The following is a 27687-nucleotide window of genomic DNA, read 5'->3' on the forward strand; positions in this document are numbered from 1 at the left end:
AGCAAAAAACTCCTCAGAATCCTGAAGGAACTTTGAGGCAGATGCTTTCGTGCCTGACAAAAATCTCCTGAGGCCCAGTTCACAATGAGTTTTTTTACGCCAATTTTGATGCGTAAACCACGTCGGAATCCATGGCAAAAAACATCTGAAACAGCCTCCCATTGATTCTAATGGGAGACGGGGGTGTTTTTTTTCCGCGGCTGTTTTCAACCGTTCGCAGTAAAAAAAAGCAGTATGCTCATTCTTGCCGCAGTTCCGCCTCTGACCTCCCATTGAAATAAGAAAGCATTTTTTGTGGCGTTTTTTGCCTTCCAAAAAAACTCAGTGTGAACAGGGCCTAAATTTACACTTATATATTAGGGAATGCCATAAACAGTAATCTTTGCTATAAATCTGTAGTAAAAATTATCCCCTTTACAAATGGGAGCCACCCCGTAGTTGTCTACTGAAGCCGCTGGGAATTTGTGAAGCTAGTGATTCTAATAACCGCATAAGTGTTTAGGCAATTTCCTATTGTAGGAGTGTAAATTTACAACAGGCTAACCTACACTGTAAAAACAAAGAAAATAATGTACCCTGTAAACAATCATAATTATACTGAATTATAATTGTTGTAGTAATAATCAATAACTGTTTTTGCAGGCTGCGGATTGTTCCTTATGATTATATCTGGCCAAACCCTAGCATACTTTACATGCAGAAGCACAAATCACAGGCAAACTATCTAATGAAGCAACATCTAATGAAGCAACGATAGTTCTTTGTAATTCTTTATTTGCATATATATATTAGAATAAAATACTGTATCATATACCTAGTGAATAAAACCCAAAATCTGTCTTTAAGTGTTAATAATTCTACTTCTACTTAAATCCCCACTGCCTCCCAGAACTGCTAATAGGCAGTAGAAACATACCTATACAACTAAATCGGTGTATGAACCTGGAGATCAGTTAGGGTATGTTCACACGCTTAGCAAAATACGTCTGAAAATCCGGAGCAGTTTTCAAGGGAAAACAGCTCCTGATTTTCAGACATTTTTGTAACAACTCGTGTTTTTCGCGGTGTAGTTTACAGCCGTTATTGGAGCTGTTTTTCAATGGAGTCAATGAAAAACGACTCCAAAAACGTCCCAAGAAGTGTCCTACACTTCTTTTTTGCGGGCGTCTTTTTACGCGCCGTATTTTGACAGCGACGCGTAAAATTAAGCCTCGTGGGAACAGAACACCGGAAATCCCATTGCAAGCAATGGTCAGATGTTTGGAGGCGTAATGCTGCCATTTGTTCAGGCGTAAACGGCCCGAATTACGTCAAACCACTGCGTGTGAACATACCCTTAGAACTCAGAATGTAATACACTCCCCGGTTCCGCGAACACCTGCAATTAAATTTGTATATGGCATGTGGGATAATAAAACTACTTTTTTACATTTTTACAAAGACTAAGATCGGCAAAATAGTATGTTTTCACTGCTTTACACTATAGCCAATTAACAGTGTCAAAACTACTGACAATACAATATCTACCTGTCCCTGGTAATGGTTGTCCAAAACCACTCGCTGCATGTAAATAATACAGCCGTGGTATTATTTACATCGCTCGGATTTCACGTCCCAGTAGTCATGTGACATAATAACATGACCTCATCACGGCATCATTCATCAAATGAAAATACATAATAGAGATGCTAGAATTTATATTTTCTGACCATTAATCAAAGGAGGAGCTTCACTTAATCTTCCATGGAAATAATTTTATAACAAATACAGTGAAGGAAATAAGTATTTGATCCCTTGCTGATTTTGTAAGTTTGCCCACTGTCAAAGACATGAACAGTCTAGAATTTTTAGGCTAGGTTAATTTTACCAGCGAGAGATAGATTATATATATAAAAAAAAAAGAAGAAAATCACATAGTCAAAATTATATATATTTATTTGCATTGTGCACTGAGAAATAAGTATTTGATCCCCTACCAACCATTAAGAGTTTAGCCTCCTCCAGACCAGTTACACGCTCCAAATCAACTTGGTGCCTGCATTAAAGACAGCTGTCTTACATGGTCACCTGTATAAAAGACTCCTGTCCACAGACTCAATTAATCAGTCTGACTCTAACCTCTACAACATGGGCAAGACCAAAGAGCTTTCTAAGGATGTCAGGGACAAGATCATAGACCTGCACAAGGCTGGAATGGGCTACAAAACCATAATTAAGACGCTGGGTGAGAAGGAGACAACTGTTGGTGCAATAGTAAGAAAATGGAAGACATACAAAATGACTGTCAATCGACATCGATCTGGGGCTCCATGCAAAATCTCACCTCGTGGGGTATCCTTGATCCTGAGGAAGGTGAGAGCTCAGCCGAAAACTACACGGGGGGGAACTTGTTAATGATCTCAAGGCAGCTGGGACCACAGTCACCAAGAAAACCATTGGTAACACATTACGCCGTAATGGATTAAAATCCTGCAGTGCCCGCAAGGTCCCCCTGCTCAAGAAGGCACATGTACAGGCCCGTCTGAAGTTTCAAATGAACATCTGGATGATTCTGAGAGTGATTGGGAGAAGGTGCTGTGGTCAGATGAGACTAAAATTGAGCTCTTTGGCATTAACTCAACTCGCCGTGTTTGGAGGAAGAGAAATGCTGCCTATGACCCAAAGAACACCATCCCCACTGTCAAGCATGGAGGTGGAAACATTATGTTTTGGGGGTGTTTCTCTGCTAAGGGCACAGGACTACTTCACCGCATCAATGGGAGAATGGATGGAGCCATGTACCGTCAAATCCTGAGTGACAACCTCCTTCCCTCCACCAGGACATTAAAAATGGCTCGTGGCTGGGTCTTCCAGCACGACAATGACCCGAAACATACAGCCAAGGCAACAAAGGAGTGGCTCAAAAAGAAGCACATTAAGGTCATGGAGTGGCCTAGTCAGTCTCCAGACCTTAATCCCATCGAAAACTTATGGAGGGAGCTGACGATCCGAGTTGCCAAGCGACAGCCTCGAAATCTTAATGATTTACAGATGATCTGCAAAGAGGAGTGGGCCAAAATTCCATCTAACATGTGTGCAAACCTCATCATCAACTACAAAAAACGTCTGACTGCTGTGCTTGCCAACAAGGGTTTTGCCACCAAGTATTAAGTCTTGTTTGCCAAAGGGATCAAATACTTATTTCTCTGTGCAAAATGCAAATAAATATATATAATTTTGACAATGTGATTTTCTGCTTTTTTTAAAATATAATCTATCTCTCACTGGTAAAATTAACCTAGCCTAAAAATTAATGTCTTTGACAGTGGGCAAACCTACAAAATCAGCAAGGGATCAAATACTTATTTCCTTCACTGTATTTATCATCTAATGTCAGACACTATCTCAGACAGCAGCTCTCTCAGCTCACTATGGCCCCCATGCACACGAACATATTTTTGCGGCCGCAATTCACCCTCAAATCTGCAGGTGAATTGCGGCTCCATTCATTTTAATAGGCCCATGCACACGACCGTGGTTTCCACAAAACGAACGAACATGTCTTATTACAGCTGTGTTTTGCAGTCCAGGCTCATAGAAATGAATGCACGCGGCCATGTTCACGGCCCGCAATTTGCGGGTGGCTCGCGGGTGACACTCCGCGGCCGTCCGAGCCGCAAATCACGGCCGTGCACACCACTACGGTCGTGTGCATGAGGCCTAAATGGAGATTCTAAACAATGCTTTTTCTAATCCCAGAATCAAGCTTCTTCAAAGACTGATGAATGTTTTGTTCTGCAACTCTAATTCTACACTGTATAAACATTGGTCTCAGTCTTATTGTGTTTCTTGTTTTTTTGCCTATAATCTCACTTGTAGTTGCTATTATGCACATGCATGATTTGACACGCTATTTGCTTATCAGTGTTGCTAGCTACGCTTCTGTGAATCAGTCTATTGTATTTGTTCATATTGAACTAGCACATATCAAACTTTGCCTTTTTTCTGACTACTCTTTTGGTTCACTAGTTACTCACATCCCTTTGAAATTGTTTTATGTTTTGGGCTGTGATCCACATTCTAGATCATGATAATTTAGAAATAATGGTAAAACGGTATTTCCACTTTTGACCACAATCTTACAGCTTATATATAGATATAATACATTTAAAAAGTTAAATACCTGTGTAAATAGATTGTATGACTTATCTTCTACTTTTTCGAAGTTACAGCATGTACTAATGCTGCTGGTTGTATTGGAAACAGTCAAAATAGTGTTAGGCCTCATGCACACGACCGTAGCCATGTGCACGGCAGTGATTTTCGGGTCGGCCGGCCGGCCGGCCACGGAGTGACAGCCGCGAACTGCACGCAAATCGCGGGCTGTGCACATGGCTGCAGCCATTATTTTCAATGAGCCGGGACCGCAGAACACGGCCGTAATAAGACTTGCCCGTTCTTTCTGCGGTGCGGGCTCCTAGGCCATGCACGGAGTATGAAAACCACGGTCGTGTGCATGGCCCCATAGGAATGAATGGGGCCGCAATTCTCCCATGTATATTCGGGGGAATTGCGGCCGCAAAAGCACATTTGTGTGCATGAGGCCTTCGCTAACACAAAGCTAAGCTCCTATAAGGAAGTGTAACATGAGATTACTTTACAGTGCCTGGTGTAAAGGTGACACTAGAATACAAATCACCATTGAGCCAGCAAGGACTGCTAAGAGATTTCTGCTGTAAAGCCTGTAGTTGTGAATGCAGTTCTAGACTATAATACAAGCTGTAACTTAGCATCAATACAAGCTAAGTGATGCAATTTACTTACATATTACATGTATTATGTAATTATATATGTAAACTGTAAAATCCTGAACACATTATAAAAGACACCAAACAACTTATAATAGCGGTGAACTTTTCATCCTGACATTTCTGCATATTTCTTACTGAATAGCAGAGCTGGAAAATCAAGCTAAAATGTAACAAAGCCATCCATGCCAACCCTCCTGTAAATTTTATGGAGTTAAAGAGGGTCACAGAGATTTCTTGTGTAATTTCACAAAACATTATATTTTGTCAACATTTTCTTGGTGTTAGGAAAAAAGGTGTGGCTTCTGAGACAAATTCTATGTGTCTGTTCTACATTATTTTTTTTGTCACATTTCTGTTTAAAAACGTGTATTTTTACCTGGCAAAGTTCACCAAGACATGTTAAGGAATATAGTGCACGCTGCATACAGGAAAACAATACATCAGTAAGCCAGTAGTAACGGTTAAAAAAAATGGGTGGATATTTTCTGCTTCAGAGTTTACTGCAAGTCAAAGCACCAGGGAATGATGGCCAGCAGGGACAACACGTCAGTGTACAAACAACGATGTGGCCAGTGCAGAGTGATGGGGATGGATGGAATCACCGTGGCGTTGATCCTCCTGAGGAGCTTGGGTAGAAGAGGCACAGGGAATACAGATAGATCAGGCTGAATTGATCCCATGGGGCCATAAGTGCATCTAGTGCATATGCCTCAGGATCTCGAGACCAGGAAATAAACCTGGCATTTGAGTCGAGATGCCGGAAGTCTCCATCTGGAGTAAATTTAGTGGAATACTGGGTTAACCTGTGCATGACTGAGATAATCCACGACCCAATTGTCGACCTTGGGAATGTCGACTGCAGAGAAAGCAGGAATATAATGCTCTACCCACTCAGGATCTTGGATGCTTCAGTCATTGCTGCTGAACGCTGTATCCCGCCTTGGTGATTGAGGTAGTCAACTGCCGTGACATTGTCTGTCTGGACTCGGACTGAGCTGTCGACAAGAAGGCAACCAGTGACAGACATAGGAAAAATCGCCCTCAGTTCCAGAATGTTAAAGGGCTGGAATTGAAGCAAGAGCAGAGGCCATAAGATTCAAGAAGGCACCCTAACCTCAAAGGCCGGCATCTGTGGAGAGAACCTGCCAGCGGAGCAGGAGAAATGAGCGGGCCAAGGGATCGCTGGGGAGAAGAGCCACTATTGGAGAGACCATTCGAATGATCTAGGGCAGTTGTATTAGGTGTTCCAGAGAATCCGGGGAGCAGTTCCACCAGAAGAGGAACGTCCTCTGAAACGAGCGAGTGTGAAACTGGGAAAGTGGATGGCCTCACTGGAAGCCACCATGGTACACAGAACCTTTTCCCTGTTGAAGGATAGACAGTTTCTCTAGGGAAGAGATACCCGAGCTGAGATGGTGTCGCTAATCATTCTCATGGCACTCGTCTATTTCCACCAGCCCCATAGACTTTGAATAGAGCGACACCGGATGGTCTCCGCTCCACTCAAACTCCTCCTGGCCGCTGTCTTGCAACTGGGGAAGATGGAGTTTTGGAGATCGGTATGCGTCCAAGTGGTCGGGCCCGCACCAATCTAGCATTTATCACCTATACAGTGGATAGGTGAAAAATGCTGTAAGTTAGAATATCCCTTTAAACTATGCAGTCCAGAGCACAGCGACAATGTAAGAGGAGGCGTGAGCCACAAGTGACCTGCATCCAGTGAGCCTTCACACAGATACTTGTTCGCTTTAGACAGCTGGTGAGTGAGGTCCACTACTAGCTCTTCGGTGGGTGTCCAAGAGAGGAGGCCTTGATAGAGTTGGCAAGCCCAATCAGTAGAAGCTCTACTGACACATTTAGAAGGGAAAATCGTTCTCAAAGCCAAGCCAACGGCTTCAAAAGAGGACCTGGAGAATTACTATATGCGGTGGTGCAAACAAACGCAGAAAGAGGCGGAGTCCGCCATTGGAGGAGTAGTGGTCTTGGCCAGACAATTGACAGGATGCTCCACAGCAGGAGACAGACCATTTTGTGGAAACATCCATTGGAAAAAGACAAAAAGGAACAGGGCGAATTTCTAGTTAGGAACTTTCCACCAATTGGATACTACCTCTTCAAACTCTGAGAGAGAAAAGGTTTGGGAAATCATATGGGCTTACATCTGTGAGATGTAAGGTTCTGACCGCAGTGATGAGACTTTCCACCGTGGGGGACAGTTTAGAGGATTGCTCTTCACCAAGTTCTGAATTGGAATCCGGAATTTCTCCCTATAAAGGGGAGAAGCATAAATTGCTCCTATTGAGAAAGAGAAGAGACTGACGAGGCAGAGGATACAGAAGGCGGTTGTGACCGTGCAGATATGACTAGTTTTGGCCTATGCCTGTCATATGAAGAGGATGTGGAGTCCCCAGAAGGCTGGTCGGAAAGTCGGACCAAGATGTCCATCATTGACTGGGTGACATTACAGAGGTCATCCACAACCCCATAAAGGAAATTAGCCCATTGCATTTCAGCCTATTCAGCACTAGAAGTGGGCAGTGCTGGAGGTAGCTAAGCCACAGGTTGGACAGATTATTGGCCTAGAGTAGTAGGTTGACCACATAATAATTTTTGTCTATATTTTGAACAGGCATAGTAAGATACATAAGATACCTGTCGGGAAAGTTCTCCTCTGGTATCTGACATGGCAGTATAGGGGTCCCCTCGTTCCTCAGTAACAACTGGAAGAAAGACGGACTATGAATCCACTTAAGATACTGCTATACTCCTTGAAAAGGTGTGATGGCCGCCTGAGTTACCTAGGATGTTCTAGGTATTTGTTGCATTACTGTAGTTCACTGCCTTAGTTTCTAAGGGGGATATAAATGGAAAGGAGTGGGTTCACAAGTTCCTATCCATTTGCAAGTGTACAGAGCTAGTCTAGCACCAACAGCTCCTTGCAAGAGGTTCTGTGTGCTGTGTCTCCAGGCTCATCTATTATCATCAGAGAGTGGCAGAAGAGGAACTCTCCCCTTCTGCATAGAGCAATTGATTGCCGCGTTCACGTGACGTCCATCTACCAATCGCTGGCTAAAAAGAAGCGCAAATCTTCCCTGCTACAGAGAGTCTGAAAATTTTGGATGTTTTTGTCCATAGGCTTCACTATAAAACTTTTCAAAAATAGAATTAGACTTACTAGTCATTCGGTTTCTAACCCTACATCACAGCACCACAGGAGGTTGGGGCTCCACCTCTAATAGGGATGAGAAACAGAAAGAGATTAAATAGCCCCCCCCCCACACACTCCTCAGTGTATTTCAAATAAATTTATTTAATTAATTCATAAACATGTTACCCACAAAAATACAGGGAGGGAAATAAGGATGCTGTCATGGAGGGTTTCATATTACCGGTAAGTCCAATTCTATTTTCTCAACTTACCCTTCATGACAGCACCACAGGAGACTTATCAAATAAGCATATTTTTTATTTGGGAGGGACTATGACGTGAAGAACTTTTCTTCCATAGAAAGATCCCTTGAAAAAGCTACCGCGAAACGCGCGTCGGGGCTCTGGTTGTTGAGTTCACTTCAGGCTAACTATGCAACACATGGGTTGGTATAGTCTCTGGGACCTTTTTTGACTTTTTGGGGATTTCCTGGTTTCTATTTAGCTATATACATACTAATACTTAGTGTTTGTCGCCATCACTTTCTATATTTGGTTGGGTCAATGACATGTTCATGTGTGGAGACATAGGTCTCTGAACCTTATTTGTGGTTATCACATTTCTTTGTATTATATATTTACCAGCTTGTCTGATTAAGTATCCCGCTGTGCTACTACATTATACAGCACTGTAGAATATAGGTCATCTTTTGATTAGCCGTCTTGTTCTCTACATCAGTGTATTTTAATTTTTTTGTGTATATTTTAGGTCCTGATGGACAATATGTTTTTATGATTCATTGTAATAAAGGATTCATATATGTTTGCAAGGTACTAATTGTACTTGGTGTTATTCTCCCCTTTTGAGGAGGTGTGATTTGTCCTCACATATAGTTATGGGTATTTAATGTCTATTCTCTTTTTGATATGTGTGGACGTTTATTATAACGTTTATCGTTTGGCTTGTCTCAATATAGGTATTCATCATCGACTTATCAAATAAGCATATTTTTTATTTGGGAGGGACTATGACGTGAAGAACTTTTCTTCCATAGAAAGATCACTACCTATAAATTAAGTCTGTAATGCTTGGTAAATTTATGTACAGAGGATCAAGTTGTGGCCCTGCAGATTTAATCTAGAGAAGCTTCTGCTCTTTCTGCCCAGGAAACTGACACCACACAAGTAGAGTGGGCTTTGATTTTTACTGCAGGGTTTGAATTCTGGATACTATATTTTTATTGAATAGCTTTTTTAATCCAATTGGCAACCGTGCCCTTTGAGGCCTTCTTCCCCTTATTTGGACCCCAAAACTGAACAAAAATATTTAAATCTTTCCTAAAGTCCTTTGTGACTTCTAGATACCGGAGGATAGTTCTACACACATCTAGAGAATGAAATTCCTCTTCCTTCCTGCTGGATGGGGTTTTGGCAGAAAGAAGGATATGTTATTTCTTGAGACACGTTAAAATCAGATACCACTTTAGGTAGAAAAGCGGGATCAGGACAAAATACTTTTTTATCCTCTAAAAATTTTAAGTAGGGTTCACGAATAGATAGGGCCTGAATTTCACCTACTCTATGAGCCGTGGTGACTGCTACCAGAAGAGCGGCCTTCCAGGAGAGATTCCAGGATGTTACAATCTGTAATTGGCTCAAAGGGACTTAAAGTTAACCCCTTAAGGACTACTTCCAAATCCTAGGTGGCGAAGAGAGATCTCTTCTTCAGAGATAACCTATAGGCTGCTACAAAAAAAAAACTTTTTATCCACCTAGGAGAAGCTAAATCTTCATCAAAATATGACCTTAAAGCTGAAATCTGTACTTTTAGGATACTGGGTTTAAGACCCTTTTCAAGACCTGCCGGCAAAAAAAAAAAAAAAATAAAGAATCTGTGCCACATTAGGGTGATCTATTTCTGGGTTATTATCCCCACACCAGGGAAGAAACTTTTTCCACACCTTATTATAGATGAAAATCTCTTTTCTACTTTTCTGTATAGTAAGGATAATGGCTTCAGATAAGCCTTTAGCTCTCAGGACTCAGGCTTCAGAAGCCAAGCTGCTAGTTTAAATTTCTGTGGGTCTGGATACAAAATTGGCCCTTGGAAGAGGAGGTCTTTTAATATTAGAAGAATCCAAGGTTTTGTAATTTTTAAGCTATTTTTGGCTAATACGAAGCAATTAGAATGATCTTTGCCCTGGGGCGTGGCTACGAGCAGAGCAAGGAAGACGTGCCTTGCTGGAGCTCCAAGGAGAGATTATACAATCTAACGCAATCCGCGAAGATAATAACCCTTACAGCAAGGAAAGCAAGGGGAAAGGCTCTACCAGACATCACTGATCACAACGGTGGTCAGTACAACTGAAAACTGCAAATTTTCCAATTCGGGCCTAAACGGACACACGAAGCCTCAATTTTGGAGCAGGCCCAACGGCCATTCACCATCATCGGAAGACGCGGATGGTCTTTTACCTTCCCACATACCTGGAACAGCAAATCTGTCTGGAAGGAAGAGGAGGACAACATGTGAGTAATAAACAGTAAACATACTGAACAAACACAATTGCACTGAGCCCTGGTGAGAACATAGAGACTGTCCTCCATTTTAAATCTTCTCCATATAAGACATAAGGAGATAAAGAAGATATAACACACCACTTAATAATACATTTACTCATAAGAAGGAGACAGAGAAAGACTTTAGCAATCTCCTCATCTTCCCATTGCAATATCCACAATTTTGGAAAATCTGGGCTGACACTCCTGCAGGAATCAGACGCCCTCCTAATATCTGCACGCTGCAGAAACAACTCCATATCAAGATATTAAAACTAATTGACAGTTTGAAAGAATAGCAATTCATATTATACATATATTGATTTAACCTTCAAACTGCTGCTTGCTGTAGATACCCTGAAATTATCTCAGCACATCCTAATAAGTATTACGCAAAGAGAACGGAAAGAAACAGCTTCTGAAGCTAATGAAACCAGACAAATTGATAACATCTTGTTTCATCTTGCTCATACTGTGACACTGCTACCTAAGGTTCTGCAGTAATATCACTGTAATATCTGCAAATGTAATTCTACTCTATACTGACTCCAGTGTTGTTACGTAAGAAAGAAGGAAATGGGGAGAACACAAAAATCAATGGGAGAGGAGTCCTCTAAAAATTACAAAACTCCCAAAAAACAACAAGATACTGAAAAGACAAGTAAAAGATTACTGTTCAAAACAATCCAAGACTCTAGACACAAAGACTCCCTTAAAGGGGCAACTGCCTCTGGGTCTGAGTGCGAAGAAGACCATCTCCAAGATATAAATTTCCTCAAATCCTATATTAAAGCGCTACCAAACATAGAATGTATTAGAGATATCTTCAAAGAGTTCACACAATCAGTTAAAGAGGAACTCTCAGACTTGAGGAATGACATTAGAAAAATCTACTCTAGAGTTAATACGCTCGAAGATACATGCTCCCAGATTATCCAACATTCTAAGAAAATGACAAAAATTGTCAATCAGAAAAGGAAAGAGACTTTTTCCATCAAATTGCAACTAGATGAATAGATCAAGACGCAACAATCTTAGGATCAAAGGCCTCTCAGAATCTGTAGAGGCTAAAGATATCACCCCAGTTCTATCACAAATCTTTAACGGGTTGCTTAACAAAGAAGATTTTGATTTGGGGATCGAAAGAGCCCACAGTGTATTCCCTCCGAGAACAACAGATAGAGACAAACCTAGAGATGTACTCTGTTATCTCTTGAGCTACAAGATTAAATAAGTATTACTTCAGAAATTTCGTTTAGCAAAACGCATAGAATACGATGACACCGAGATCGCCATATACCAAGAGATTTCAAAATTTACGTTGGATTTAAGGAGAACCTTTCAACCTTTAACCATAATCCTAAGAGACAGAAAAATTAAGTACAAGTGGCTATACCCCTTTGGTCTAATGATAAATTCACAAGGAAAATCGTACAGTATCAGATCTCCGGATTATCTTGCATTTATACTTGCTGAACTAAACCTGGGACAGATAAATATTCCAGACTGAACAATGACAGAAGAAACTGAGGAACTACCCTGCCTACCTCAAACAGATAATTGGGAATCTTCTACACCTGGGAAACACAAACGAAATGTCATGTCCATGGCCTCGGGCCGTCAGGCTCACTCACCTCCTGACGGCCGCAGCCATGGGTCTGCGAGTGCTGGCCCCAGTCTCCTCCTCACTTCCGCTCACCTCGGTCGGGTCCCATAGGGTGCGTGCGCACGCTTGTGCCCGCTCTTAAAGGGGCAGTGCGCGCACCGGACTTTAATGTAAAATTAGCCCATGAGTACCCTGGACTATAAGGGCCCAGCCCCTTCCTCCCATGCCTGAGCGTTGTTGTCGTACCCAAAGTTTGTCTATACAAATGGTCTGCTAGTGTTTTCCAGTTCCCAGTGTTTCCCGTACCTCTATCCTGTGCTATCCTGGTCAAGTGCCGTGCTGAGCTGTAGTTGTGCTGTGCTGCATACCACACCTGTCCTGCTACACCTAGGCTGACGTCTGCCTGCTGCCTAGTCCCAGCCGAGCCTGCCTTGCTACTGTCCGAGCTGCCACAGGTACACTATACGAACTATAGACTGTGACCTGTGTCCTGTTGGCCAGCTGCCATAACGTCAAGGCAGTACGGCCCAATGGGTCCACGAACCCAACGTGACAAGAAACAAGAGATCTGATACCAAATGGAGCAAAACTCCCAAGAAAAAAGACCAACAAGAACTAGGCTAAGGAAACATCTTCCATGAAGATTTATAATGGAAAACGCCAATGTCATTACACATGTATGTGCATAACAATATGTGTTTTTCTTTGTTATTCTGCTTTATCTAGTTTTCATATACAGGTTACTATGAAACCAAAGACTCAAGAAGCAAAGTGGTCCGCCCCCCGAGACCTCTATGGTTACTACCTTTCTAACCTGGACACAATAGGATTCACGTCTTTTAGGCTTAATTGTCCAGCTGTGGCTGTGCTTTGTTTAGGATCTATAATGTGGTTTATTGTGAGAGAATTAATCTGGATTTTGATCCAAATTTGTTACCCCTTTCCCCCACCTCAATTCCGCTCTATCACCAACATGAGTTTATGCACACTAATAATACTAAAATGTCTAGTATAAAGCTAGCCTCATTCAACGTTAAGGGCATTAACATTACTCAAAAAAGATCTCAGATCCTATCTTTTTTATAGAAAGAGAAAGTGGATATTATTCTATTTCAAGAAACCCATTTAAAAGAAAACAACTATACTCCCATATCGAAGCAAGGTTTTTATAAAACCTGGTTCAATGCTTCTTCGCCGACGAGAAAACATAAGGCAGTCGCAATTGCATTAAGCAAACATATCCAATTTACTCCGAAAGGCTATAGATGAAGAGAGTAGATTCATTATTATTAAAGGACACCTGGGAGGCAAGCTTGTTACGATTGTTAACATTTATGCTCCAAACAGTCAATATGCATTCACTAAGGAGGTCTTAGAGAAATTAGACGCTTTCAAAGAAGGTACTCTTATAGTGGGAGGTGATCTTAATCTTTCACTGGAACCCCAAATCGATACCACGAGAGGTACTTCTTCTATATCCTATAAGACTTTAAAGGGGTTGTCCAGGAAAAAAAAAATTTTCTAAAAAATGTCCCCCAGCCTTGATTTGCCTTCCCTAATACCCCCTATTAAACTTCTAACCAGTTTCTGTTTGATTTCCATCGTCACTGCTGCTTTTTCTGTTTGTTTACATCCCTTGCTGTTTGTTTACATCCCTTACTGGCTGTTTCCTGTCTTGTAACCCACTATACCCATGGGCTGCATCTGAGGAGACAGTTGCATCCTCCCCCTTCCTCCAAAGCACCTCAGCTATTTGCATACTGCCACGGCCCTCTATGGTCACATGGTCCTTCCCTGCTCTAATTATAGATTACAGGCAGACGCTCCCTCCCTGCACACTGTCTGAGGCCGGAAAACACGCGCGTGTGCCTTTTGCTTTCGCAAAAAACACGTCGTTTTGTGCGCGCAAAAGGTACATAACAGCTCTGTGTGTCAGCCCCGTATGATGCGTGGCTGTGTGATTTTCGCGCAGCCGCCATCATTATGACACTCCGTTTGTATGTTTGTAAACAGAAAAGCACGTGGTGCTTTTCTGTTTTCATTCATACTTTTTACTGCTGTTGCGCGAATCACGCACGTACCACGGAAGTGCTTCCGTGTGCTGCGATTGATTTTCACGCACCCATTGACTTCAATGGGTGCGTGATGCGGGAACAACACACAAATATCGGACATGTCGTGAGTTTTACGCAGCGGACACATGCTGCATGAAACTCACAGACAGTCTGCACGGCCCCATAGACTAATATAGGTCCGTGTGAGGCCTCATGCACACGACCGTAAAAACTCCCGTTATTACGGGTCGTAATTACGACCCGTAATAACAGGCTCATAGACTTCTATTGGCGACGGGTGCCTTCCCGTTTTCTCACGGGAAGGTGCCCGTGCCGTTGAAAAAGATAGAACATGACCTATTTCAGGCCGTAATAACGGCACGGACAGTCCATAGAAGTCTATGGAGCTCTCGTAATGACGGGTGGCTACATGTGTGCACCCGTCATTACGGCAGCGTTGCTAAGCGACCTCAGTAAATAGTCACTGTCCAGGGAGCTGAAAGAGTTAACTGATCGGCAGTAACTCTTTCAGCACCCTGGACAGTGACTACCGATCAGTATAAACCTGTAAAAAATAAAAATAAAAGACGTTCATACTTACCGACAACTTCCTGCTTCCTCCAGTCCGGTCTCCCGCCCGTTGCCTTGGTGACGCGTCTCTCTCGACATCCGGCCCGACGTCCTGGATGACGTTTCAGGCCATGTGACCGCTGCAGCCAATCACAGGTCAATCACAGGCTGCAGCGGTCACATGGACTGCCGCGTCATCCAGGGATGTCGGGCTGGATGTGAAGAGAGGGACGCGTCACCAAGACAACGGCCGGGTAAGTATGAATTTCTTTAACTTTTATTACAGAAAAGGCTGTCCCTTCTCTCTATCCTGCACTGATAGAGAGAAGGGGCTGCCGATTAGTGCAGTGCTATTTTGCCGCCAAAAACGTGCTCGTAAATACGGGTGGAATACGTGTGACACCGGACCCATATTTACGAGCACGGGTTCGTAAATACTGGTGCAAAACAGGTGGAATACGTGTGACACCGGACCCGTATTTACGCCAGTATTTACGGGTGGGAAAAAATACGGTCGTGTGCATGAGGCCTGAGGCGCGTGAAAATCACGCGCGTTGCACGGATGTATTACACGTTCGCCTGAATAAGTCCTTACACAGTAATAATCATCATTATCCTTTGTGCCTCCATCTATCCCTGATCCAAGTACAGGCACCCATCTCCCTCCCCCGCCCCTTCCACAGCCTCATAAATGTCAGGGTATGTTCACAGGCAAAGACGTCTCAAAATACGGAGCCGTTTTCAAGAGAAAACAGCTCCTGATTTTCAGAAGTTTTTTGTGCAAATCGCGATTTTCGCTGCGTTTTTTACGCCCGTTTTTGGAGCTTTTTTCACTACAGTCTATGGAAAACGGCTCCAAAAACGTCTCAAGAGGCTTCCTGCACTTCTTTTTCGTGGTCGTTTTTTTATGTGTAAAAAAACACATAAAAAAACGCTCCTTCGGAACAGAACGCCGTTTTCCCATTGAAATCAATGGGCAGATGTTTGGAGGCGTTCTGCTTCAGATTTTTCGGTCATTTTTCGCGAGTTTACGGCCCGAAAAACGGACGAAAATAGGCCGTGTGAACATGCCCTAAGTCTGTCCACTCCACCTAAGTCCGACATCTTGGTACACACAATCCAGTCAGCACATTTACCTCACCTGCTGCTGGATCTGTTCCAATAGATCCTGTATTAGGCCCTGTTCACACTGAGTTTTTTTGCTGGCAGAAAATTCTGCATCAAGATTCTGTCTTGAATTTGGAGGCAGATTTTGATCTGCCTGCACGCCGTTTGCCACGTTTTTTGCCCGCGGCCATTGAGGGAAAAAGAAGCGACATGTCCTATCTTCGGGCGTTTACTCCTCTGACCTCCCTCTGACGTCTATGGGAGGCAGAGAAAGCGTTTTTCGCAGCGTTTTTGCCCGTTGCGCTCAATGCCCGCGGGCGAAAATCGTGGCAAATGGCGTGGAGGCAGATCAAAATCTGGCTGAAAATTAAAGCGAAATTTTGAGGCAGAATTTTCTGCCTGCAAATAACTGTGTGAACAGGGCCTTACAGTGAAGCAAACGCCAAACACTACTCCAAACAATGGTATAACGTTTCTTTTTTTTTTACTATAAATGTATGTAAGGCCCCATACACACTAACGTGGGCGCAATTCCCCCGAAAATCCACGAGAGAATTGCGGCCCCATTCACTACCTTCTATAGATACTGCTACAGCCCCCTGTAGGTAATGCCACACAGCCCCCTGTAGGTAATGCCACACAGCCCCCCTGTAGGTAATGCCACACAGCCCCCCTGTAGGTAATACCACACAGCCCCCCTGTACGTAATGCCACACAGCCCCCCCTGTAGGTAATACCACACAGCCCCCCTGTACGTAATGCCACACAGCCCCCCTGTACGTAATGCCACACAGCCCACCTGTAGGTAATGCCACACAGCCCCCCTTGTAGGCAATGCCACACATCCCCCTTGTAGGCAGTGCCACACAGCCCCCTGTAAGTAATGCCACACAGCCCCCTGTAAGTAATGCCACATAGCCCCCCTGTAGGTAATGCCACATAGCCCCCCCTGTAGGTAATGCCACATAGCCCCCCCTGTAGGTAATGCCACATAGCCCCCCCTGTAGGTAATGCCACATAGCCCCCCCCTGTAGGTAATGCCACATAGCCCCCCCTGTAGGTAATGCCACATAGCCCCCCCTGTAGGTAATGCCACATAGCCCCCCCTGTAGGTAATGCCACATAGCCCCCCCCTGTAGGTAATGCCACATAGCCCCCCCTGTAGGTAATGCCACATAGCCCCCCCTGTAGGTAATGCCACCCTCCGTACTTTCCTGTAGGGGACGGCTCTGGAGAAATCCCTCACTTCACTGTCCATATATGAACAGTGAAGTGAGGTACTTCTCCTGTAACGGAATCCCCTGCCACATCGGCGGGGATTCCGCTTCAGAAGTCCCTGACGTCACTGTCCATATATGGACACAGTGAAGTCAGTGACTTTTCCTGGAGCGGAATCCCCGGCCAATTCGCCGGTGATTCCGCTTCAGAAGTCACTGTGTCCATATATGGACACAGTGAAGTCCGTGACTTCTCCTGGAGCGGAATCCCCGGCCACATCGGCGGGGATTCCGCTTCATTAGTCCCTGATGTCACTGTCCATATATGGACACAGTGAAGTCTGTGACTTCTCTTGGAGCGGAATCCCCAGCCAATTCAGAAGTCACTGTGTCCATATATGGACACAGTGAAGTCTGTGACTTCTCCTGGAGCGGAATCCCCAATCCCGGGTTTGGGGATTCCGCTCCTACAGTCAGCAAATAAACACCCTCCTCCTCCTTCTCACATGCGCTTCGGGCTGTGAGGAGGAGAAGGAGAAGGAGAGAGCGAGCTACGGCAGACACGGCCGTCACAGTGCACACCGACACCACATATTAAAACTTGCGCATGCGCAATGAAACACTGCTGCTGAAGACGCAGCCATATCATTTAACAGAGCATGCATGGTAGTGTCAACCACGCATGCTCTAAGCAGATGGGGAAAACACGTGGTACAGTTACGTCATTTATGACGTAACCGTACACTGTGAAAACCGGAAACCGGAAGTTAGGCGCGAATGGACGGGTATGCACAGGAAGTGCAAATTTTACATGGACAAGCGGTCAGGTGACGGAAGAGGGGATACGACGATACATCCAGCAAATCAAACGTAAGTACATTACAAAGTTAAATGTTTTTTATTGTTTAGTTTAATTAAAAGTAATCTTTTACTTCCGGAAAACCCCTTTAAAGAAAACGAAAAAAACTGCTACACCAATATCAACTGGTGGATGTATGGAGAGTCACCTTCCCAAAAGGTAACGACTACTCTTTCTATTCCAATGTACATAAACATTACACTTGTATAGATTATTTTTTAGCCTCCTATAACACACTTCAACATGTCAACAAGATAACTTATCAGATCATGCGCCTTTATTCATGGAGTTGAATACACCTGAACAGATGCGACGGAGATATATTTGGAAACGGAATGACAATTTACTGAAAACTAAAAAAGATATAGAATATGTTCCCAAACACATTGAATATATTTTTTAAAGAAAAAATGATAGATAAATGCGTTCCAGAAAAAAGGAGAAAGAAAAGGAGATTAATAATATATACAATAAGATTAAAAACATTGAAACAGCACATAAATTGGCCTTGGCATTAAGTGCTTATTCAGACAAACGTATAATACGTCCATGCAACGCGCGTGATTTTCACGCGCCTCGCACGGACCTATGTTAGTCAATGGGGCCGTTCAGACTGTCCGTGATTTTCACGCAGCGTATGTCCGCTGTGTAAAACTCACGACATGTCCTATATTTGCCAGTTTTTCACGCACCCATTGAAGTCAATGGGCTCGTGAAAACCACGCACGGCACACGGAAGCACTTCCGTGTGCCGCGCGCAATGTGCGCTACAGTAGTCAAAGCTATGAATGAAAACAGAAAAGCACCACGTGCTTTTCTGTTTACAAACATACAGACTGTCAAAATGATGGCGGCTGTGCGAAAATCACGCAGCCACGCATCATATGCTGCTGACACACAAAGCTGTTAAGGACCTTTTGTGCGCGCAAAACGCACACGCTCGTGTGAATCCGGCCTAACACTTGAAAAATAACTGACTATTCTAAGATTGTCTCTGAGAGACCTCCTTAATGAAAAATCTGAAAAGTTACTGTTCTTTCATAAATATAATAACTATGTCAATGCAGATAAGTGTGGCAAACAATTAGCTTATTTAACTAAACAAAAAAATATGACTTCTATTTCCAAAGACCAAGACGAAAGACATATTAGAATGCTTTAGACTATTCTATAATTCATTATATAATTTAGAAGAACCTACTCTAGATAAACAACAACGGGATTGGACAACAAAAGATTTTAAACTCTATCAACCTCCCTTCTTTAAACTCAGAACAACAATCTTTTTTTGAAACCCCCTTCACAACTAATTGAGAAAGCCATAGACTCCACTCCAAATGGCAAGAACATAGAACTCTCAATCCTCTAACATTAGCTCTGATATAGAAGGAATCCACAATATTAAAATATAAAATTATTAATATTGACAGCGAAAAAGACTATTTTGTATGCTTGGGTAAAACCCCACAAACCAGCCTATAATGAGTTCTTAAATCTCAAAGTTTGTTTACTACATTAGAATGGCTACATATATTTCATTAGGAAACAGTTCAGAAGAAACCATGTGAAAAGTTGATGAAGTGTTATTATTTGATAAATAAGACATAATTTTTTTCGTTTAAAACCAAAATATGTTTGTTTATTTATTTTTTGTTTCTTTTCTGTGTGCCCAAAAAAGGGAGGGAGTTCAATATAATCTAATAGGGTCATGGACGGGAGAATATGTATCCTTGTGACCTTATATTGATATCATTGTTTCTTCTGTTATTCATCTTATTGAAATAAATGATTGTCTTCTGCCACATCCAGTGTCTTCTGCCACGTCCAGTGTCTTCTGCCCCATCCAGTGTCTTCTGCCCCGTCCAGTGTCTTCTGCCACGTCCAGTGTCTTCTGCCACGTCCAGTGTCTTCTGCCCCGTCCAGTGTCTTCTGCCCCGTCCAGTGTCTTCTGCCCCGTCCAGTGTCTTCTGCCCCGTCCAGTGTCTTCTGCCACGTCCAGTGTCTTCTGCCACGTCCAGTGTCTTCAGCCACATCGGATACTGCCCGCTGGCGCTACCTGCTGCACCGGCCTCCATCCGTGCTGAAGCCACAGCCACCGTCTGGACTAATTCAGGTACTATTGAAAAAAAAATTAAATCCTCAATATAAATTTGTCTCTTTTTGGAGACGGGAGGGGTTTCGGTAGGTATATAGGACTGAGAGAAGGTAGCCAGTGAGGGGCATGGACGGGAGAATATGTATCCTTGTGACCTTATATTGATATCATTGTTTCTTCTGTTATTCATCTTATTGAAATAAATGATTAAAAAATAAAAAAATAAAAAAACAGAATCCTCAATATAAATTTGTCTCTTTTTGGAGACGGGAGGGGTTTCGGTAGGTATATAGGACTGAGAGAAGGTAGCCAGTGATGACTGGATCTCCTCCCTTACAATTCCTTTGATTTCATCCATATTGGATGGCTGTTCCTTCCTAATAATCTTTTCAATATACATTTGGCATAAGAATTTGTTATTAGAGGAAGGTAAATTTCTGAAACAAATAGCACATTTCCGTATTTTAGGATCCTTCTTAGATTTCATAGGAGAATCTTTATCACTCTAAGACCCCATGCACACGACCGTAAAAATGCCCGTAATCACGGCCCATAATTACGGCCCGTAATTACGGGCCCATAGACTTCTATTGGCCACGGGTACCTCCCCGTATGCTTACAGGAAGGTGCCCGTGCCGTTGAAAAATATAGAACATGTCCTATTTCAAGCCGTAATTACTGCACGGGCAGGCCCATATAAGTCTATGTAATTACGGGAGCGTTGCTAGGCGATGTCAGTGTATAGTCACTGTCCAGGGTGCTGAAAGAGTTAAACGATCGGCAGTAACTCTTTCAGCACCAGGGACAGTGACTGCCGATGACAATATAGATAAAGCTGTAAAAAAAAAAAAAAGACATTCATACTTACCCAGAACTCCCTGCTTCTTCCTCCAGTCCGTCCTCCTGGGATGACATTACAGCCCATGTGACCGCTGCAACCAATCACAGGTCAATCAATGGCTGCAGCGGTCACATGAACTGCGCGTCATCCAGGGAGGTCGGACTGGATGTCAAGAGAGGGACGCGTCACCAAGACAACGGCCGGGTAAGTATGAATTTCTTTTACTTTTATTACGGAAAGGGCTGTCCCTTCTCTCTATCCTGCACTGATAGAGAGAAGGGCTGCCGATTACTGCAGTGTAATTTTGCAGAGAAAATGTGCCCGTAAATACGGGTGGAATACGGGTGACACCGGACCGTATTTACGGGCACGGGTCCGTAAATACTGGTGCAATACGGGTCGAATACGTGTGACCAAGGACCCGTATTTACCACAGTATTTACGGGTGGACAAAAATACAATCGTATGCATGGGGCCTAAGAGAGAGCAAAAATAGGAGGGTGTAAAAATAACGCCCAAGTATCCAGGTAAAAAGTACCCCTACCAGAAACACTTACTGTGCCGCTCATTTCAGGCTAAATAGAACCAGGCTTTACAGCCAATTTTTCTTGTTCAGACATGATAGTATAATAAATTGTCCTACCTGAGGAGAATGAGCCTTTAATCTGGGTGACATTTAACCTCTTAATACCAAAGGTATTTTAAACCTTAATGACCGAGCAATTTTTAGAGTTTTTCCATCGTTTTTCAAAGAGCTATAACTTTTTTATTTTTCCGTCGACATAGCTGTATAAGGACTTTTGTTTTGCGGGACAAGTTGTATTTTTTAATAGAGCCATTTTGGGGTACATATAATTTATTAACGTAACTTTTTTAGTGGGATACTGGAAAAAAAAAAATTCACAATTCTTTTTGCCGTCTTAATTTTATACCGTTTACCGTATGATATAAATAACATAACTTTATTCAGCAGGTCGTTACGATTGTGGCAATACCAAATTTATATAGGCTTTTTATGTTTTCCTACTTTTACAACATTTTTTGAAGGTAGGATGAACAGAAAACAGCAATTCTGGCATTGTTTTTTATTTGAATTTTTACGGCATTCACCGTGCGGGTTAAATAATGTAATTGTTTAATAGTTGGGTGCTCATTCATTTGCCATGTGTCACATGGCCCTTTATTTATCCGATTATATTGATCTCCCTCCTTCCCCAATAAACTTTTGCTGTTTGAGACCCTTTGTGGTTACCCCTGTCCCTATGGGACGCATTGAGTGATTAGCTAGTTTACATATAGCGAATTGCTGCACCCTTCTCATTTAGTTACACACAGCGGTCGAGTGCACTATATGGGTTGGTTCCACGATCGCTGTGTTTCTTGTTGCCAAGGCACACACAGCGATCGAGTGTGCCATGTGCTTTGGCTCTACGATCGCTGTGTCTCCTGTTGCCGGTCCTCTTCCTGGCTACTTGTCTCATGCCAGTTCTATATGGCCGCTTTGTGATCCCTGGTTACTAGGGACGCTTTTTGGTTGCTCCCTCCTGCAGTGATAGCGGGCGTCCGGGGGCCGGCCCGGCGTTGCTCGTGGCAGATTGGTTGCCCGGCCGCCGCGTCATCTCTGGGAGTGAGTGGCCAGTACTATTTATGCCCGGCATCTCACACGGCTCGTGTTCGACCAGCTGACTAGTGTCGTGCACGAGCCGGGTGAATTGTATGAGACACGCAATAGGTGTCTCCCGGCCATAATATAGATTTGTTAAAACCACATCAGTGTGTCCCTGATGAAGCACCCTGATTACTAGCGGTGCGGAAACGCGTAGGGACACGTATTCATTGGCACGGATTGACCAGGTGTTTATAATATAACTCAGTTAGGGGGATCTATCGCTCAGCAGTGTGTGGTGCCGCTAACAGCACCCCCAATTGCTCCCCCTTCTGTGTGGTCTACCGTGCTTACACCTCTATCAGTACATTTGACTACTTAGCCCAATTTTAGTATGATTTTCCTATAATAAAAATCGAATTTTAATCGTTCATATAGGCAGTGATACAATTTTGTTTAATAGTTGGGTTCGTTACAGACGCTGTGATACCACATGAGAGTAACTTTTGTACATAAAGTATTTTGTAAGGGAAAAAGTGGGTTAATTTTTTTTTTACTTCAGACTTTTATTTATTTAAAACTTTATTTATCTTTCTTTTTAGTCCCACTAGGGGAATTTACTGTGCGATCTTTTCATTGCTTTTATTATACACTGCAATACTTCTGTATTGCAGTGTACTATTGACGGTCAGTGTAAAACTGAGAGGCATCAGTTAGGCCATGTCTTTGTTAGGCCCCGGGCTGCCATAGAAATTATCGGCTCGCTCCCTCTAAAACCACTCAGATGAGGCGCTCGCTATTGAGCGCCGCATCTGAAAGGTTAATATGATCAGAGACCACTGCTAGTGGTCTCCGATCGTTGTCCTGAAGCACGAGGCTGTTCGTAACAGCCCGGACTACAGGAGCACCCCCACTTCAGAAGAACTACCCCAAACAGCCGACGTAAAAACACTGTACGCCTGTCGTTAAGGGGTTAAGCTTGATCACCGGGATGCATGTGATGTCTTCTTTCAATGGAAGATTGGTCTTCCTCCTCTCCGTTGCAGTCCCCTCCCGCTTCCTCGACCATGTGGGAGGAAGTGTGGGAAGCCGGGACCAACCAGTCACCGTTACAGAGGGGCGCCACCATTGAGAGCGGCGCGACGTCACATACCGGAAATACGTCACCGCGTCCCCCCTCTCCAGCTAGGAACACGGTCCTGCGGCTGCACGTTTGATGCCAGGAGAGGGGGGGGCACAGCTGGGGAACCTGGAGGATCCAGAGCTGGCACCTAAGGTCTCAGTTTACCGAAGGCTCAGGAGAGATCAGTGATCCGGGAGGCAGCAGGAAAAAAAAAAAAAAAAAAGAACGCTGGTAAGAATCCCTGCTAACCTCCATAGAAAGTGCTACCAGGAGTAGCAGCAATCCCCTTGCATGCCCTAATAGGGACAGGAAAATCACTGAGGATTGGGAGGTGTGTGTGTGGGAGGGTATTTAACCTCTTGCGGTTTCCTGTCCCTATTAGAGGCGGAGCCCCAACCCCCTGTGGTGCTGTCATGGAGGCTAGGTTGAGAAAACACTAGGAAAAATGCAAGAAACTAAAGAATTATCTTTTAACTGACCACCAATGTACCTTGCAGAGGCTTTTAAATTGGCAATGTAATTAAAGAAGCTTTGTCACCACATTCTAAGTGGCCTATCTTCTACATAATGTGATCAGCGCTGTAATTTAGATTACAGAACTGTTTTTTATTTCGAAAAACTATCAATTTTGACGAAGTTATGACCAATTTTAGATTTTTCTAAGAACTTTCTAAATGCCCAACTGGGCGTGTTTTTACTTTTTGACCAAGTGGGCGTTGTGGAGAGAAGTGTATGACGCTGACCAATCAGCGTCATACACTTCTCGCCATTCATTTACTCTGCACAGTGATCTTGTTAGATCATGATGTGCAGTCACATTCACACACATTAACGTTACTGAAGTGTCTTGACAGTAAATAGACATCACATCCAGCCAGGACGCGATGTCTATTCACAATCCCGACACTTCGGTAACGTTTGTGTGGGACTTACAGCACAGCAAGTGTAATCTCCCGAGATCACGATGTAAGCTGTCATTTACATATTACACATACAGCTGTCATTTACATATGGGTACGCCATGGAAAGCTAGTGCTTCCCACATTTTGCCGTATCCATACGCCAAATGCATGGCACCGGCTCAGAAGCGATCACTGCATTTAAGGTGTTTGCAGCTCATCGAAACCCTAGCAATGAAATTGCCGGGGTTCTGGTGGCTGCAATGGCAACCAGAGGCCTAATACTGGCCTCCTGGTCTAACTAGCACGCAAGCCGTTCAGGACCCGACGGGCGGCGCCGGCGACATCAGCGGTGATGTCAGCTGTATGTTACAGCTGACATCCACCTGTAATGGCAGGAACCGGAACTAGCTCCGATCCCTGCCATTTACCCCTTCGATGCAGCAATCGAAAGCGATCGCTGCATCTTAGCGGTTGCTAGCAGATTGCCAACCCTGACATGCAATCAGGGCTGCCGACTGCTGCTATGGCAACAGGAGACACAATGGCCTCCTGTTCTGCCACTACGGAAGCTGATTAGGCCGCGCCGGGAGGTAAGGCCTAAATCGGCTTGCTGTCAGTGAATAACTGACAGATCTAATACATTACATTACGTAGGTAGTGCAATGTATTAGAAAAAAAAAAAATCTGACAGTTGGACCTTCAAGTTCCCTACTGGGACTTGAAAAAAAATTATAAAAAAAAAGTGTAACCTTGCCCTACAAATATTGGAATAAAAAGTGATCAAAAAGTCGCACGTATCCAAAAACTGTACCTATAAATACTATAGCTCGTCTCGCAAAAAACAAGCCCTCATACAGCTCAGTCGACGAAAATGTTAAAAAGTTATGGTTCTCACAACTTGGCAACAGAAAAAATAAGTAATTTTCTTGTGCAAAACATTGTAAAACATAAAAAACTGCTATAAATTACAGTAGGTATTGCCGGAATTGGACTCACCCGCAGAATAAAGTTAACATGTCATTTATAACGCATGGTGAATGCTGTATAAAAAAAACTATGTCAGAATTGCATTTTCTTTGGTTACCTGACCTCCCAAAAAATAGGATAAAAAGTGATCAAAAAGTCGCATGTACCCCAAAATGGTACCAATAATAACTACAGATCGTCCTGCAAAAAAACAGCCCTCATACAACTATGTCTATGAAAAAATTAAATATTAGTTAAGGCTCCAATAAGTCAGGAAATAAAAAATATGCAGTTGTGCAGGTCCGAGGGGAACATTTCTTCTGTTTCAAGAGGCAATTTATCAAGGACTTAAAATTAGGGAACCAGGAAGGGTAGGGCCCAAACATATCCGCTGGAAGTGAGGGTGCCCGTATTATACCAGGACAACACTTCCCAGAAAAATTCCCCAAACTGCAAAGGTGCGGAGTGTGGACCAAAAGGGGATAAGAAAGGACGCCATATATCAGTGCCATATCGAATGCAAAACCACTAAAATTTTCAATTTGTCCTAATACCTATTTGATCAAAAAGAAATAGAGGTATTATCTAAAGGACTATGCTTTTGCCCTACTTCAGGTCCAGATGATTTTAAATTATTTTTAGATCTCAATAGATTCGTTAGGAAATTAACCCTAGAGAGACATTTTTTAATACAAAAGAACAAAACCAATACAGATGTAACACTGTCCTCACCCAAATTAATTACCACCATGTAGAAGTTAAACCTACTTCTTCTTTTTATCCCCTCGCCAGTAGAGGACATTACCTTGAGACATTTTGTCTCTTGTCTCCAACGATTTTAGAGAACTAGGCCAAAAATCACATAAAAATATATCCAGCATTAACAAATATAATCTAACTAGAACAGAAAGACTAGCGCTGAAAAAGATCCAGGACAATAAGGATATAGTGATTAAGGCAGCAGATAAGGGAGGCGGGATTGTTATACAGGACAAAAATAGGTACATTACTGAAGCCATTAGAATATTGTCAGATGTAGACTACTATCAAAAATTAACCACAGACCCCAGCATGACCTTTTCTATTCAATTAAGTACCATGATAAAAAAAAAGCCTATGACAAGGGACTAATTAACAAAAAAGAAGAGAGATTTTATTAACATCAAAATACCCCAACTCCCATTTTTTTATCATCTACCCAAAATACATAAAGATGAACACAATCCACCAGGACGCCCTATCATTTCTGGAATCAATTCCCTCACGTCTAATTTATCCCATTTCGTAGATCTTCATCTTCAACCATACGTACTTAATTTACCCTCATACCTCAAAGATTCCACGCAGCTTCTTAGGGAGTTAGATACACTGGACATACCCCCAACTGCAAATTATTAACTCTTGATGTCACTTCACTATATTTCAATATTCCTCATCTTAAAGGCATTGATGCAGTCAATAGCATCTTGTCCAATGCGGGTACACTAAAACCTGATCAAATTCAATTCATCACGGATTCTATTCAGTTTATTCTAACACACAACATTTTTTATTTCAATAAAACAATATACAAACAAATCCGTGGTACTGCCATGGGGAGTCGATTTGCCCCCAATTTTGCCAATATTTACATGGGACTTTTTGAGTCCATACACATTCATTGTAACAAGGTTCACAAACACAACATACACTTTTATAGGAGATTCATAGACGATCTTTGCTTCCTTTGGAAGGGTACTGAAGAAGAAGAAGCTATAGACTTTGTAAAATCCATCAACACCAATGATTGGGGTCTTTTTTTCCACCACTAATGTTTCACACAACACAATGAACTTTTTGGATCTAACCATCAACATCAACCAGAGGAAGATTACCACCAGGACACATTTCAAAGATGTGGACACCAATAGCTACATTGACTTTTCGAGCGCCCACTTTAAACCTTGGCTCACCAATATACCTCATAACCAATTTAAAAGAATTAAAAAGAATTGTAGCTCCAATAAAATCTACCGCCATCAAGCTGATATACTAAAAAAAGAGATTTGAAGGAAAAAAGTATCCAAAACAAATCATTAAAACAGCATACTTATCCTCCCTGACTACCACACAAAAAACCCTTTTATATAAACCCAAACAGGCAGTATTGGCCTCACAAACGATTAAACGGAAACACAACTTCATTACCGACTTTAATAGTGGCAATAACATACTAAGGATGATCCTAGCCAAACATTGGAACATC

At 42.9% G+C, this 27687-nt stretch overlaps 1 protein-coding gene across 1 annotated transcript in view; it reads left to right on the top strand.

Moving 5' to 3' along the window:
• The window catches only part of LOC142741815 (putative transmembrane protein 244), a 39042-nt gene extending 33305 nt beyond the window's left edge, over positions 1-5737 (top strand). The window contains exon 6 of the mRNA XM_075851144.1: positions 5505-5737. Coding sequence (XP_075707259.1) covers positions 5505-5737 — 233 coding nt within the window. The remainder of the gene's footprint in view (positions 1-5504) is intronic.
• Positions 5738-27687: the final 21950 nt, after the last annotated feature.

Source organism: Rhinoderma darwinii, chromosome 2 (genome assembly GCF_050947455.1).
Source record: "Rhinoderma darwinii isolate aRhiDar2 chromosome 2, aRhiDar2.hap1, whole genome shotgun sequence".
Lineage (NCBI taxonomy): Eukaryota > Metazoa > Chordata > Amphibia > Anura > Rhinodermatidae > Rhinoderma > Rhinoderma darwinii.